We start from the raw sequence: 13,256 nt of genomic DNA on the forward strand, positions 1-13,256 counted from the left end.
GGACTCTGTGCTTTAAAGAGTTCAGAGAAGTCACAGGTGCTTTCTTCACACCTTCACTCTGGATAAATAATAGCAGCTGGGGGGACGGGGGGACGGGACGACATGACAGATCCTGTAGCTATTATAGAGTTTTGTTTTTCTTTACTCCATTTATTTTTTTTTAGAACAAGCACTTGATGCTAGACAGATATTCTCCACATGGCTAATGCTTTTAAAGAGAACTTACAGAGAACCAGAGACGAAGCACCCTCATGTATTTTGCCATATATATCAATGGGAACATGACAGTAAACACCTACTCTGCTCTTTGTTTCATTCTTCTCTGTTAAATCTGCCTGTTACCAGCTCTGATAAGAATCCCCGACTGAGCATTCAGTCTAGCTTTGCCCGGAATGATTATAGCGGAGTCAGTTTTCTGTGATGTCTTTTCAAGCCCAAGCCTGCCCCCTCCTGCCTCTCCTTTCCTGCTACAAGGATACATAGATTGAAAAGACAAGGGGGCTGACTCAGCTATAACATTCCGGGCAAAGCTAGACTGAATGCTCAGTCGGGGATTCTTATCAGAGCTGGTAACAGGCAGATTTAGCAGAGAAGAATGAAACAAAGAGCAGAGTAGGTGTTTACTGTCATGTTCCCATTGATATATATGGTAAAATAAATGAGGGTGTTTTGTCTCTGGTTCTCTGTAAGTTCTCTTTAAAGCATTAGCCATGTATAGAATATCTGTCTAGCATCAAGTGCTTGTTCTAAAAAAATAAATGGAGTAAAGGAAAACAAAAAACTCTATAATAGAGGTTGAAAATGTTGTGGCACTATCTTGGTCTACTAAATTCCTAGAAGTACTAACTGCACTTTAAAGTTTTAAAGCAAGAACTCTAAAGAGATTGCAGTTAGTGTGAATAGAAACACAGTTACTGTGAATGAAATTGATGCAGTACATCATAGAGTACTTTCACAGACAGATATGCTGAAAGCGTGCATCTCATGAGACCACAGCATGTCTGGCTTGTCACACTGTAGCAGCAGGGCTATAAGACTATTAATAGGCCAACTTCATGAAGCATGGACAATCCAGTGGAATTCCATGCATTTGTCACGTGACTGGATAGCCTTACAAACTTAGATGCAGATTTATATAAAGGTCTGTACCTGATTGGACTCCACTACCTTTACATGCATCTAAGTAGATACATATGTGTACATAATATGTAAACATTGATCCTACCCTCCAGCTGCAGCTGCATGTAGACAGGTCCTGCCAAAGTCATCTGGAGTATCAATTTCAAACCCTGCAGAAATACAAATAACCATAAGCAGTCAAAGGTGCAACAAAAGGCCCATCCAATAGTCAAATCAATTACAGCCTCTGTCAACATCACTGTGTGTATTTTTACCATCCCTTTTGATTGCTGTTCAAAGTCTTAAAAAACAGAACACTACTTTGTTATATGCTACAAGATAAGAACTTAGCATTGCAGACAAAATAATAGCATAGGTCAGTGGATAAATAAAATGCTGTAAGCAGCAAGAATGAGATGATGTTCCTTGGAATCATAATGTATAAGTGGTTAAAAAAAAGAAGTATTTTTATAAAAATACATCTCATAACTACTGATATTCTATTATTGCTTCACCTAATATTCCTCTCACACTAACCCCTCCCTCCATCTACTTACATTACCCTACCAATGTACAATCCAATTTCCCGACGATTGACCATCTGATTCAATCGTTGTGATAGATTGGACAGGATCGTTTGGGCCCACCAACGGATATGAAATGAAAACAATCCCATAAGACTTAAGGTGGCCACACATGATACAATAAAATGATCCAATTTTATGGCAATTCGATAAAATAAAAATATTGCATTTCCCGAAAAATCGGAAGCCTTTTTTTAATTGAGCAAGAAATCTGATCGGATTTCCCATTTTTATTCAATACAAGTTGATCGGGAATGGTGGATTTTTCTGATCAATTTTTATGAAAATGTAATGGTGTGTGGTAAATTGTCAATTTATTAATATATAAACTCAAGCAATTTTCTCAGAGCTTCCAATCATTTTTATCATAATTGAGGTAAAATTCTACATATTTGTGTGGTACATTGGTCAGATTTTAAAAATGTTACAATCAGTCAGAAAAACTGATTGCTATTCTTGAATTGAACAGATATTTTAAAAAAAAAAATTGTATGGTGTGTGGTCACAAGAATAGTTCTGAAACTTGGATCAACGGAACTATTGTTATGATAAATGAAAGATATCAGACCAATTTTACCCCCGTCCATGTAGTATGAGAGCCATACTCTACACAGTCTATTTTATTGAGCTGAACTCCCCATCAGATAAAAGATCTGGAACAGATCTTTTGCAGATACTGATCTGTTGAATGTGTACAGCATCTTTGTGTGCAGCATCTTACAAAGATTTTTATCTGATGGGGAGTTCAGCTCAATAGAATAGACTGTGTAGAGTATGGCTCTCATACTACATGGAAGGGGGTAAAATTGGTCCAAGATCTTTCATTCATCTTTCAAGTGTGTATGTAGCATTAGTCATCCATAGGCATCATAAACCGTACCGGATCAGATCGCTCACACGGTCGATTATTTGAAAGATTGTCCTGTTAATGGGCACCTTAACACTAACCTCTACCTAATCCAAACACTAGTATTCATCTACACACTCACAGATAACTTACTCCGTCACTATAACTATATCCAGCTCCCAAATTGTCCACTGGGCACTGCTATGGCTGCAATTACTGTAATATTCTAGTCTATGCATGCTCAACTTTCCAAGTGGCAGCAGCCTCCCAAATTTCCCGCACCAGGTTTAGAGCCCAAGTCCACTAATGCAGTTGTGTCCGTTCTGTCCACTTTTCAGCATATGTAACATTGATGTGTTGCTGAAAAGCGGACACAACTGAGCACACCTGCGTTACTGAGCTCAGGCCCTTATGGTACCAGCCGATGGATTGCAACTAACAGGAATAACTATGAAACACACTTTTAAGTGTTCTATAAGTTCTTTAACCAGATTGGTTTACTTCAAACACAAATTCTTCATCAATTTTATTCTCTTTGGGGAATGCTGCATTACAGTAAAATACTTTAGTAATGTAATCACACATTTGAAAATCGTCAGGCAAAAACAAAAGTTTCAGCTGATTATCGTTATGTGTGTACAGTGGCCACAAATCCATCCTGCTCAGGTGTTAAGGATCCGTCCTGTTTGATCCTTAATGATCCCCGAAGACTGAGCTCAACGTTATTTTCAACCCCCAACGGAAGCCACTCCAAGGTGCGCTGATCTTCATCCCTCTGCCCCCCTCCATATCTGCAGAGCACACTGCCAGCCTCAAGGCTAGGGTTGTGTCTGTACAGCATCGTTCCCTAAATTGTTGCATGAAAGATCGTTTCCTGATTCACGACAAGTGACAGTTAACATATTTGTGTACTTAGCTTTACAGTTTGGATAATGAAGAAGCTATTTTCCCAGTCGAGTAACATTATATGAAAGCTACAGCTGAAAATACTTTTCAGGACTGCTCTATCCACAGTTATCGCCCAAACTACTAACCTGAAGAAAGGAGCTTTCTGCAGCAGTCTGAAAAACCACTCAATGCAGCCAAGTGGAGGGGAAACATTCCATGGATGCCTCGCCTGGAAGAGATCAGGTTTTAATAGGAAGCTGAACACACACACTAGCATGTTTCACAACACTACGACTATCTTCTGTATGTCTGTAGAGAACATGTCCCTCTTAAAGTGGATCCGAGATGAACTTTTACTCCTTGCATAATTGTGTTCCTTACATATAGTTTATAGGGCATTTCTCAAGCCAAATACTTGTTTTGTTTTGTTTTAATACTCTAATTTCCTATAAACTAATCAAGCCACACCCACAGCTTCTCCAGAGTGCCTTGGCGCTTGCAAGGGATTGTGGGATTTCAGTCTGGGCAGGTGAAAAAGGTGTTACTAGCTATAGATTTCAGAGGCAGAGTTTTCACAATCTGAGAGCTGCAGTGCAGATACAGATCAGTTGCCTGTGTAATGGAGGAGAGAAGAATTGAGTTTTCACAGAATATGCAGATTAGCATGCCTAGATACAGATAAGCTTGCCTGTGTGTGTAATTGTGTAATAGTGACAAGCAGAAAACATGTCTGCTCCCATTGTATCACAGAAAAAAAATATTAATATACTGTTGAAGCGGTTTGAAGATAGATTTGCTGTGTAAACTATCTAAACTTTAGATAAGATATATAGACAAGTCACTTGTTATATTTAGTTTTTCATCTCGGATCCGCTTTAAGAGAATGAAAGCAATATCAGAGGTATAGGAATAAGAATACAAAAGTCTGCATTTCTAGCAAATGCTTACACTTTTCAGGAATTCTCAGCCACTGCTTAATATAAATTCTGTTTACCAGATCCAAATAGTCCAGCCTACTGTGTTCCTGCTAAACTTTTCCATGTCTTGCAAGTTTCCAATAAAATAAATGAGCTAATTATATGCAGAGTCCCTCAAGGGCCTATTCACACTACACAACGCATGCAGGAACATTTCATGTATGCATTCCCACTGCATAGCGCGGATGTCAGCAGCCCAGCCGCATCACAATAGTACCCAAATTGAAATCACGTACGTTAAGATGTTCCCAGCCATGGTTACATTGCAATGCGCTGGAACTAATGGCTTTGCTGTGAACAGTAACAAGTAAATGGTGAAATGAAAGTCTGTGGACTTTCACGTTACCATTTGGATTGCACACTATGTGCGGTGCGTCATAACTGACAGCACTGCACAGTGTGACGCACCGCATATAGTGCAGAAAATATCTGAATCAGCGGAGCAGCCTATCACTCAAACTAAAACTTTATTGCAGGAGTTCATATTAGTGCCATTGATCAGTCAGCAGATATCAGCATTTTAGTGCCAACACTCTTCACAAGGTATGAGCAGTCTTCAGTTTTCACTACACGTGACCAATATGATTTCAGGGATCACAGGGGGAGATTTATAAACGCATTACTGGCAGTTTTTTCTTCTTAATCTGTTCTAACCAACAAGGAGAACAGTTCTGCATGATAATAAGAACCTTCTTAAAGAGAACCTGTACTGAGTAAAAATATTTAAAATAAACACATGAGGTAACTTCAAATGAACATTACATAATTACTTTGCCATCAGTTCCTCTCAGAAGCTCACCATTTTCTTCTGACAATGATCCCTTCCAGTTCTGACAATATTTTGTCAGATCAGAAATATATCAGTTGCTGTCAGTAAAATATCAGTTGCTGTCAGTTATAGCTGAGAGGAAAACTGATGTACCAGGTAATGGCCATGTTTCCCTATGGCTCAAGTGGGCGATGTTACAGTTTAACTGTGTGCTGACCAGAAAGCTGTTATGGGTAATGGCCATTTTCAAAATGGAGGACGGGAAATTCCCTTGATCACAGTGAACAAACAGGACGCAGGAGAGGACAAAGACACTGAGGAGTAGACTACATGGAAGGTAAGTATGACTTGTGTATGCTTATTTTGACTTTTAATCTTCAGTTCAGGTTTTCTTTAAATCCTAGTAATAGTGGAAGTTTAGCATGAATTTCTAGAGCTGCACTAGAGTTAACAAAATTGCAAATCCATCCCTAAACTGGCGCAGATTAAGTAGTGCTTGAAAGCAGTTCTACAGCTGTAGAATTGCAGGCTAGACATGATTGCAGAGTGCAGGCTAGACATGATTGGAGAGTGCAGGCTAGACATGATTTGTGATGTGCCCCTCCCACCTGCTGAATTCCTCCTCAGAGCCTGCTGGTATCAATACAGCAGGTGTGTTGGTTACCTCAGCAACAGCAATTCCCCTCACAAACTGCACTGTCTGAGAGACCTTCCTAGCTCCTCCTATTATACAACAGTTTTAGAAGGAATCTGCACTATCTAATGATTTCTTAAGATGCCTGAGACAGTTCTGCATGGATTTCTAAAAACCTACTAATATTTTGTCTCAGACACTTGATAAATCTGGCCCACAGTGTTTTGAAATTCGCAAGGACATTCTCTTTATAAATTGCAAACTACTATTCCCACTAGTGCGTATATAAAGTGATTAAATTTGATGTTTTAGGCTAAAAAAAAAAAATATAAGAAAAGACACTTGCAAAAAATATGAAACTCCAGCCTGAAACTGAACCAGCAGAGAAGTCTTGCATGCCCAAGAGGGCAAAAATGGCCGTTGCAGGCACGGATTTCCTACCAAATAGACTCTGCGAAAGAGGTATTGTTTTTGTGATGAGATGCGGCAAAAGAGGCAACTCAAACAATTACTAATATACTAGGCATAAAACTAAGAAGAACTGTAAACATTTAAAGTCAATGGGTACCGCTATAAAAAAGAAAAAAAGTCAGATACTCACCTAAGGAGAGGGAAGGCTCGGTCCTAATGAGCCTTCCCTCTCCTCTCCCGGTGCCCTCGGTGCTGCGCTGGCTCCCCCATTAGCGTCCGCCGCCGCAGGGACTTCAGGGGTCTTCGGGAGCACTCGGGCTTCCGAAGACGGGCCGCTCCATACTACGTACGCGCAAGCGCGTCATAGAAGGTGCTCGCGCATGCGTAGTATGGAGCGGCCCTGTCCTCGGGAGCCCGAGTGCTCCCGAAAGCTCCCTTCGGCATGCGGAAGTGGCAGTATTTATCCGAACTGGTCGAATACTGCCACGGGGGATCCTGCGTGGGACCGGGCACCGGGAGAGGAGAGGGAAGGCTCATTAGGACCGAGCCTTCCCTCTCCTTAGGTGAGTATCTGACTTTCTTTTTTGAAACGGTAAACATTCACTTTAAGCTAGCTTGCCACATTTCAGGGCGAAAAAGGTCCCTATACTTCACACTTCAAGAGGTTTAGTGACAGGGTTAAGCCTAATTTATAAGTTAATGTTAAGCTTAGTGTAAACTTGACTCTCTTTAGGCTTTGAAAAACTAGATATGAGAATCTTCAGCTGCTGGCACTGAAAGAAAAAAACACTGACAGAGTAAAATGAAGACCTGGCAAGGATCTTTCATGGACTTGCCTGATATAAAGCAATTTAACTTCTATGTCTCCTAATAGAGATTCTGAGGCTTCTACATACAGGGAGTGCAGAATTATTAGGCAAGTTGTATTTTTGAGGAATAATTTTATTATTGAACAACCATGTTCTCAATGAACCCTAAAAACGCATTAATATCAAAGCTGAATATTTTTGAAAGTAGTTTTTAGTTTGTTTTTAGTTTTAGCTATTTAGGGGGATATCTGTGTGTGCAGGTGACTATTACTGTGCATAATTATTAGTCAACTTAACAAAAACAAATATATACCCATTTCAATTATTTATTTTTACCAGTGAAACCAATATAACATCTCAACATTCACAAATATACATTTCTGACATTCAAAAACAAAACAAATCAGTGACCAATATAGCCACCTTTCTTTGCAAGGACACTCAAAAGCCTGCCATCCATGGATTCTGTCAGTGTTTTGATCTGTTCACCATTAACATTGCGTGCAGCAGCAACCACAGCCTCCCAGACACTGTTCAGAGAGGTGTACTGTTTTCCCTCCTTATAAATCTCACATTTTATGATGGATCACAGGTTCTCATTGGGGTTCAGATCAGGTGAACAAGGAGGCCATGTCATTAGTTTTTCTTCTTTTATACCCTTTCTTGCCAGCCACGCTGTGGAGTACTTGGACGCGTGTGATGGAGCATTGTCCTGCATGTTTTTCTTGAAGGATGCAGACTTCTTCCTGTACCACTGCTTGAAGAAGGTGTCTTCCAGAAACTGGCAGTAGGACTGGGAGTTGAGCTTGACTCCATCCTCAACCCGAAAAGGCCTCACAAGCTCATCTTTGATGATACCAGCCCAAACCAGTACTCCACCTCCACCTTGCTGGCGTCTGAGTTGGACTGGAGCTCTCTGCCCTTTACCAATCCAGCCACGGGCCTATCTATCTGGCCCATCAAGACTCACTCATTTCAACAGTCCATAAAACCTTAGAAAAATCTTGAGATATTTCTTGGCCCAGTCTTGACGTTTCAGCTTGTGTGTCTTGTTCAGTGGTGGTCGTCTTTCAGCCTTTCTTACCATGGCCATGTCTCTGAGTATTGCACACCTTGTGCTTTTGGGCACTCCAGTGATGTTGCAGCTCTGAAATATGGCCAAACTGGTGGCAAGTGGCATCTTGGCAGCTGCACGCTTGACTTTTATCAGTTCATGGGCAGTTATTTTGCGCCTTGGTTTTTCCACACACTTCTTGCGACCCTGTTGACTATTTTGAATGAACCGCTTGATTGTTCGATGATCACGCTTCAGAAGCTTTGCAATTTTAAGAGTGCTGCATCCCTCTGCAAGATATCTCACTATTTTTGACTTTTTTGAGCCTGTCAAGTCCTTCTTTTGACCCATTTTGCCAAAGGAAAGGAAGTTGCCTAATAATTATGCACTCCTGATATAGGGTGTTGATGTCATTAGACCACACCCCTTCCCATTACAGAGATGCAAATCACCTAATATGCTTAATTGGTAGTTGGCTTTCGAGCCTATACAGCTTGGAGTAAGACAACATGCATAAAGAGGATGATGTGGTCAAAATACTCATTTGCCTAATAATTCTGCACTCCCTGTATCTGTTAAAAAAGCCATTACAATGTATTTAAAATTGATAAAAAATATATATATATTATGAACAGATTAATGAATATTTATTGTTGTAAACATTTAAAATCACGGCTGGACTCTACTTACTTTGCTGTATCTGCGCCACTGGTGATTAAAGTGTTAATGAGGAGTTCATGGCCATATCTGGCTGCTATGTGCAATGGGGTGTTTCCATTCTTATCTTCACAGTCAATCTCTGCGCCTGTGATCAGTGAAAGAAGATTTGTCAGGCGGTTTGCTAAAATGTATGGCAAGAGTGAATATTCTTTTCTAATATGGAGAAGAAAAAAAAGTTGGGGTAAAAAATGAAATATTACACATTTCGATGGACAATGAAAAAAAAAAAAAAAAACAACATGTTGGGTTGATTATTTTTTTTTAAGATAGTCACAAGTTAACAGTGACCTTTGCATCCGTGATTTCCCCACAGCATTGCAGGGCAAATCTCACAAACTATTCAGTCAGCTTGTCACAAAAGATGCCAGAAAGCTTCTATTAGCCATTGCTAATGGGGTCCATAGATTAAAGCGGAGATGTACATTTTTCACAGGGGTTTACAAAAGGGGTCAATAATGCCATCTACATCAAACTGGAACACTCATCACTATGCAGAGGACATCATTTCTCATCAACATACAGTGCAGTTCTATCATGTATGTGCAGATGTCTGGAAGATGGTACACATGTCAGCCAGGCACTAATGTAACATCTACATAACAGCTAGTCTGTAGGCTCAAGTGGATTACCTGTCCTCATAAGATGCCTACGAACCGACTCAATCTTAGAAGAATTGGAGGAGTTGCTCTGTAGGAGCGATGAATCGTCTTCTAGAACAAAAAAAGTTGTCTAGTTGAAGCTACCCTATTTTAATTTGGATAGACTATGACCTGGATAAAGAAGAACCTTTAAAGAGAAACGGGTTCAGAGATGTTCCCATCAAGAAGAACCTGCTGGGAAATGAGCAGAGCTGTGGAGTCAAGAGCAATTCTTGGGGTACTAGAGTTAGTAAAAAAGAAAAAAAAAACAAATCTGACAAATAAATTTAACCTCTATGTAATATTAACCAGTTTGAATGTAAACCCAGACCTAAAGATTTACTCAAGAGAGTACCTTCCCCCTCCCTGACCCCATTTCCCCTTGCCAGTCCACGGCTATGGAGACACCATACAAATTCATGAACAAAAATTAGTGTTTTCCATAGCTGCTATCGCACAAACATTTAGGCTGGTTTCACAGTGGGACGTTACAGGCGCACGTTAGAGCAGCCTGTAACGCAGCCCACCGCACAGTAATGAAAAATCAATGGGGCTGTTCACAGTGCGGACGTTGCGTTACATTGTAACACTGCGTCACAAGACAACGTACTGCATGCAGTACTTTGGACGCGGCTGAGCCGCGTTAGACTGCTTGCACATGCTCAGTAATGTTGGGGAGGAGCGGAGAGCGGCAAGGCACATGGCTAATGAATATGCACTGCACGTTATGACGTGCAGTGTTTATTTCCTGGAGCAGCCGCTCTGTGCGGCGATTGGCCGGCGGGACCACGTGATGCCGCATCCGCACAAGAGTGCGCATCACGGCATCACTGCACAACGCGGCTCACTCTGACGTCCAGATCCAGCACCACCAGGCGTTGAGTTAGGGGGACGTTATGCGACCTTAACGCCCCCTCTAACGCAACGTCCTGGTGTAAAATTAGCCTTAAGGGTTCTGTAAAAAAAAAAAAAAAAAAAAAAAAAAAAAAAAAACTTTTTGTGCATTTTTACATGCATGAAAAAAGCATTGAAAGGAAACAGTCCATTGTTTTTACATGGACCGTCAGTTCTAACACTTTTTTTTTTTTTGTATCTTGAAATACTAACAGCTGGCTCCGGTGGAAACAGGTCCAGCAGTAAGGTTACGTTAAGGAACACTGATAAAAAGCAGATCATACTGTATTAATCAGGATACCCATTTTTACCTGATTATCCCGGTTTCTATGGCAGATAGGCTTCTTATATTTTTTTATACAACAGGAGATTAGTATGTAACCCAGCCCCTCAGAAATGTTCTGCCTTGGCAGTAAGGTCATTGCCCTTTTTGTCCCAGAGCACTCTGGGAGGTCATCTGATTTTTCCGCTCAACAGACAGAGGGATAAGATAACAGCAGTTATACACCACCAAGCCAGCAGTAAAGATGCTAGCTCCTGTTATACATTTAAGAATGTAAAATCAGGGGGTGAGGTAAGATTTGAAAATGGGCAAATACTAAGTCATTTAAAAATGATTATTGTGAAAAATAAGCTATTTTTTTTAAATTACAGAAAAGTGTTCCTTTAACGTTTGTAATTTTTTATGATTAAAAAAAAAGTTACATAGTTATATCCTTTAGATCCTGGCATTGACAGATAATGGATCTAAAACTTAGCCTGAGGATTGTGCTGGCAGTGATGACACACTTTGTATGTTGCATGCTTACAGTTGATACATGAAATATATCATAAGCATTTTTAACATTTATTTTAAATGAGTCGGAAATGGCGGTACAATAAAGAAAGGAGTAGGAGTGAAAGCATTATATGCCGACTCCACAGCCCTGCAAATGACTTGTGCATTATTTATTTAAACCCTGCAATACACAGAACTTAAAGCGAAGCTAAACCCAAACTTGAACCAGGCAAATTCTAAAAGCAATCAGATAACAAAATTGAATTTAAAGAGCCCAGTTGTGATGAGAATACTTGTTCCATGCTAAATATGTGTGGTAAGCTCAATAGTATCTCTCCTCCTCCATTCTGAAATGATGGTGGGCTGGTGTCCACATGATACCCAGAAGCATGAAGAACAATAAATGCCTGATAATTCCTACTACTGATGCATTACAGATGGTGAGCTACTAAAAGGCCAGTCCAGACACTGAATAATTGTCAACCAAACTATCACCGGTGATGGTTAGAGGGAAGAGTATTCTAAACAAACCGTTTAAGTGAACATGAGGTTAAAGTGATATGGAGGCTGTCATTTATTTTTAAACAATACTAGTTGCCTGGCAGCCCTGCTGATCTATTTGGCTGCAGTAGCGTCTGAATAACACACCAAAAACAAGCCTGTTTTCTGACAATATTGGCAGAAACACCTGATCTGCTGCATGTCTGTTCAAGGCATATGGCTGAAAGTATTAGAGGCAATGGATCAGTAGGACTGCCAGGCAACTAGTAATGCTTAAAAGGAAATAAATATGGCAGCCTCCATATCACTCTCACCTCGGGTTCACTTTAAGCAGCTTGTTCTGTTTTCCAGAGAAGAGATGACATACTAAAAGCACAGGTCTTTCATGTCTATTTACTGATCCAGAACAGCGGATTGTAAATTGATACTGCAGAACACCTGTACGTTTTCCTCTGAGACTATCATCATTGATGGTTCTTAGTGAAGCATCTCTTGTAGCTTGACATTTCTTTCTCACTATAATGCAAATATATTTCTGTGGTACGTTCACATGAGAAGTCAGAGTAATGCACAGCATGCTGTGCATTTACCAGACAACTTGCGCGTTTACAATGGCAGTGAAGCATACTTTCAGTGTACTGTATGGTTCACTGTATTCATTGCATCACACTTCTAAAATGCCATGCCACGTTTCATCACTGTTGTGATCTTGCAATGTGTATAGTGTGAAAGGACCTGAACGCCTTTAGATATTATTTAGACTTCAGCGGCCTCAAGAGTGAATGTATTTGCACAACTACAAGAATACGAGAGACATAATACTTTCATTTCGAGTAATTAACATGATCACTTTAGAATCTGTTCAGTTTTGGGTTTAGCTGGGCTTAAACTCGAGCACAATATCCTGTTCAAGCTGACATGAAAGCAGACACTTGCACAGACCTTCAAGCAACACAATGATAGCACTGGCAGCTGACAACAACCTACAAAGTTATCTTACTGTTGGCACAAAGAGCAGCGCATACAACTTTGTGCCATACGTCTGAATGGCACATTATATTAGAGTAGTGGGGACAATGGCTAGGGATATCACGAAAGAAAAACAAGATTGCCTGCTCTTTACAAAGGGTCACCTGTAGTGTGTAGGTAGCCCTTACATATTTCACACTGATCGACACACAAAGTTTCACAACAAAATACAGAGATTGCAGACAGTTTATGGCTCAGTTACAAATCATGAAAAACACTTGTGTATGTGGGGGAAATTGAGGCATTAATACTGTAGATATTGAATACCCTGACTTGCCAGCAATCCTAACACATTAATTGCAAAATTAAATCCCAGTTCTCGAAGTTCATGTCCGGGTCATTTAACAGCCCAAGCCTTAGTGGACAGTAAAAGGGTTATGTATTAAAAACAAAAACTTGAACTAAGGCTTTAATATTCTAAAGAATATTGTGTGGAATAGGTCATGATTTGCAATGGACAAATATTTGTGTATTGCACAAACTTGTTTGCATTATTCAGTTTTATATAAACCTATCTGGGTTTTCATTACTGACTTATCGTAATCTCAAAAATAATGCTTGGCTAGAAAGAACAGCAGTTTGTGTTCTGTATTAGATGATGGCT

At 40.1% G+C, this 13,256-nt stretch overlaps 1 protein-coding gene across 5 annotated transcripts in view; it reads right to left on the bottom strand.

Moving 5' to 3' along the window:
• Nucleotides 1-13,256, bottom strand: part of ANKRD28 (ankyrin repeat domain 28) — a 289,915-nt gene that overhangs the window by 77,338 nt on the left and 199,321 nt on the right. For 3 of the 5 annotated variants that reach the window (XM_068236088.1, XM_068236091.1, XM_068236090.1), the window contains exons 10-13: nucleotides 9,442-9,522; nucleotides 8,783-8,897; nucleotides 3,585-3,667; nucleotides 1,226-1,289 (exon numbers count right to left, since the gene is read on the bottom strand). In XM_068236088.1, coding sequence (XP_068092189.1) covers nucleotides 1,226-1,289; nucleotides 3,585-3,667; nucleotides 8,783-8,897; nucleotides 9,442-9,522 — 343 coding nt within the window. The remainder of the gene's footprint in view (nucleotides 1-1,225; nucleotides 1,290-3,584; nucleotides 3,668-8,782; nucleotides 8,898-9,441; nucleotides 9,523-13,256) is intronic. The other 2 variants (XM_068236089.1, XM_068236092.1) reach the window with 1 other exon arrangement.

The sequence above is a fragment of the Hyperolius riggenbachi genome, chromosome 5 (genome assembly GCF_040937935.1).
Source record: "Hyperolius riggenbachi isolate aHypRig1 chromosome 5, aHypRig1.pri, whole genome shotgun sequence".
Taxonomy (NCBI): Eukaryota; Metazoa; Chordata; class Amphibia; order Anura; family Hyperoliidae; genus Hyperolius; species Hyperolius riggenbachi.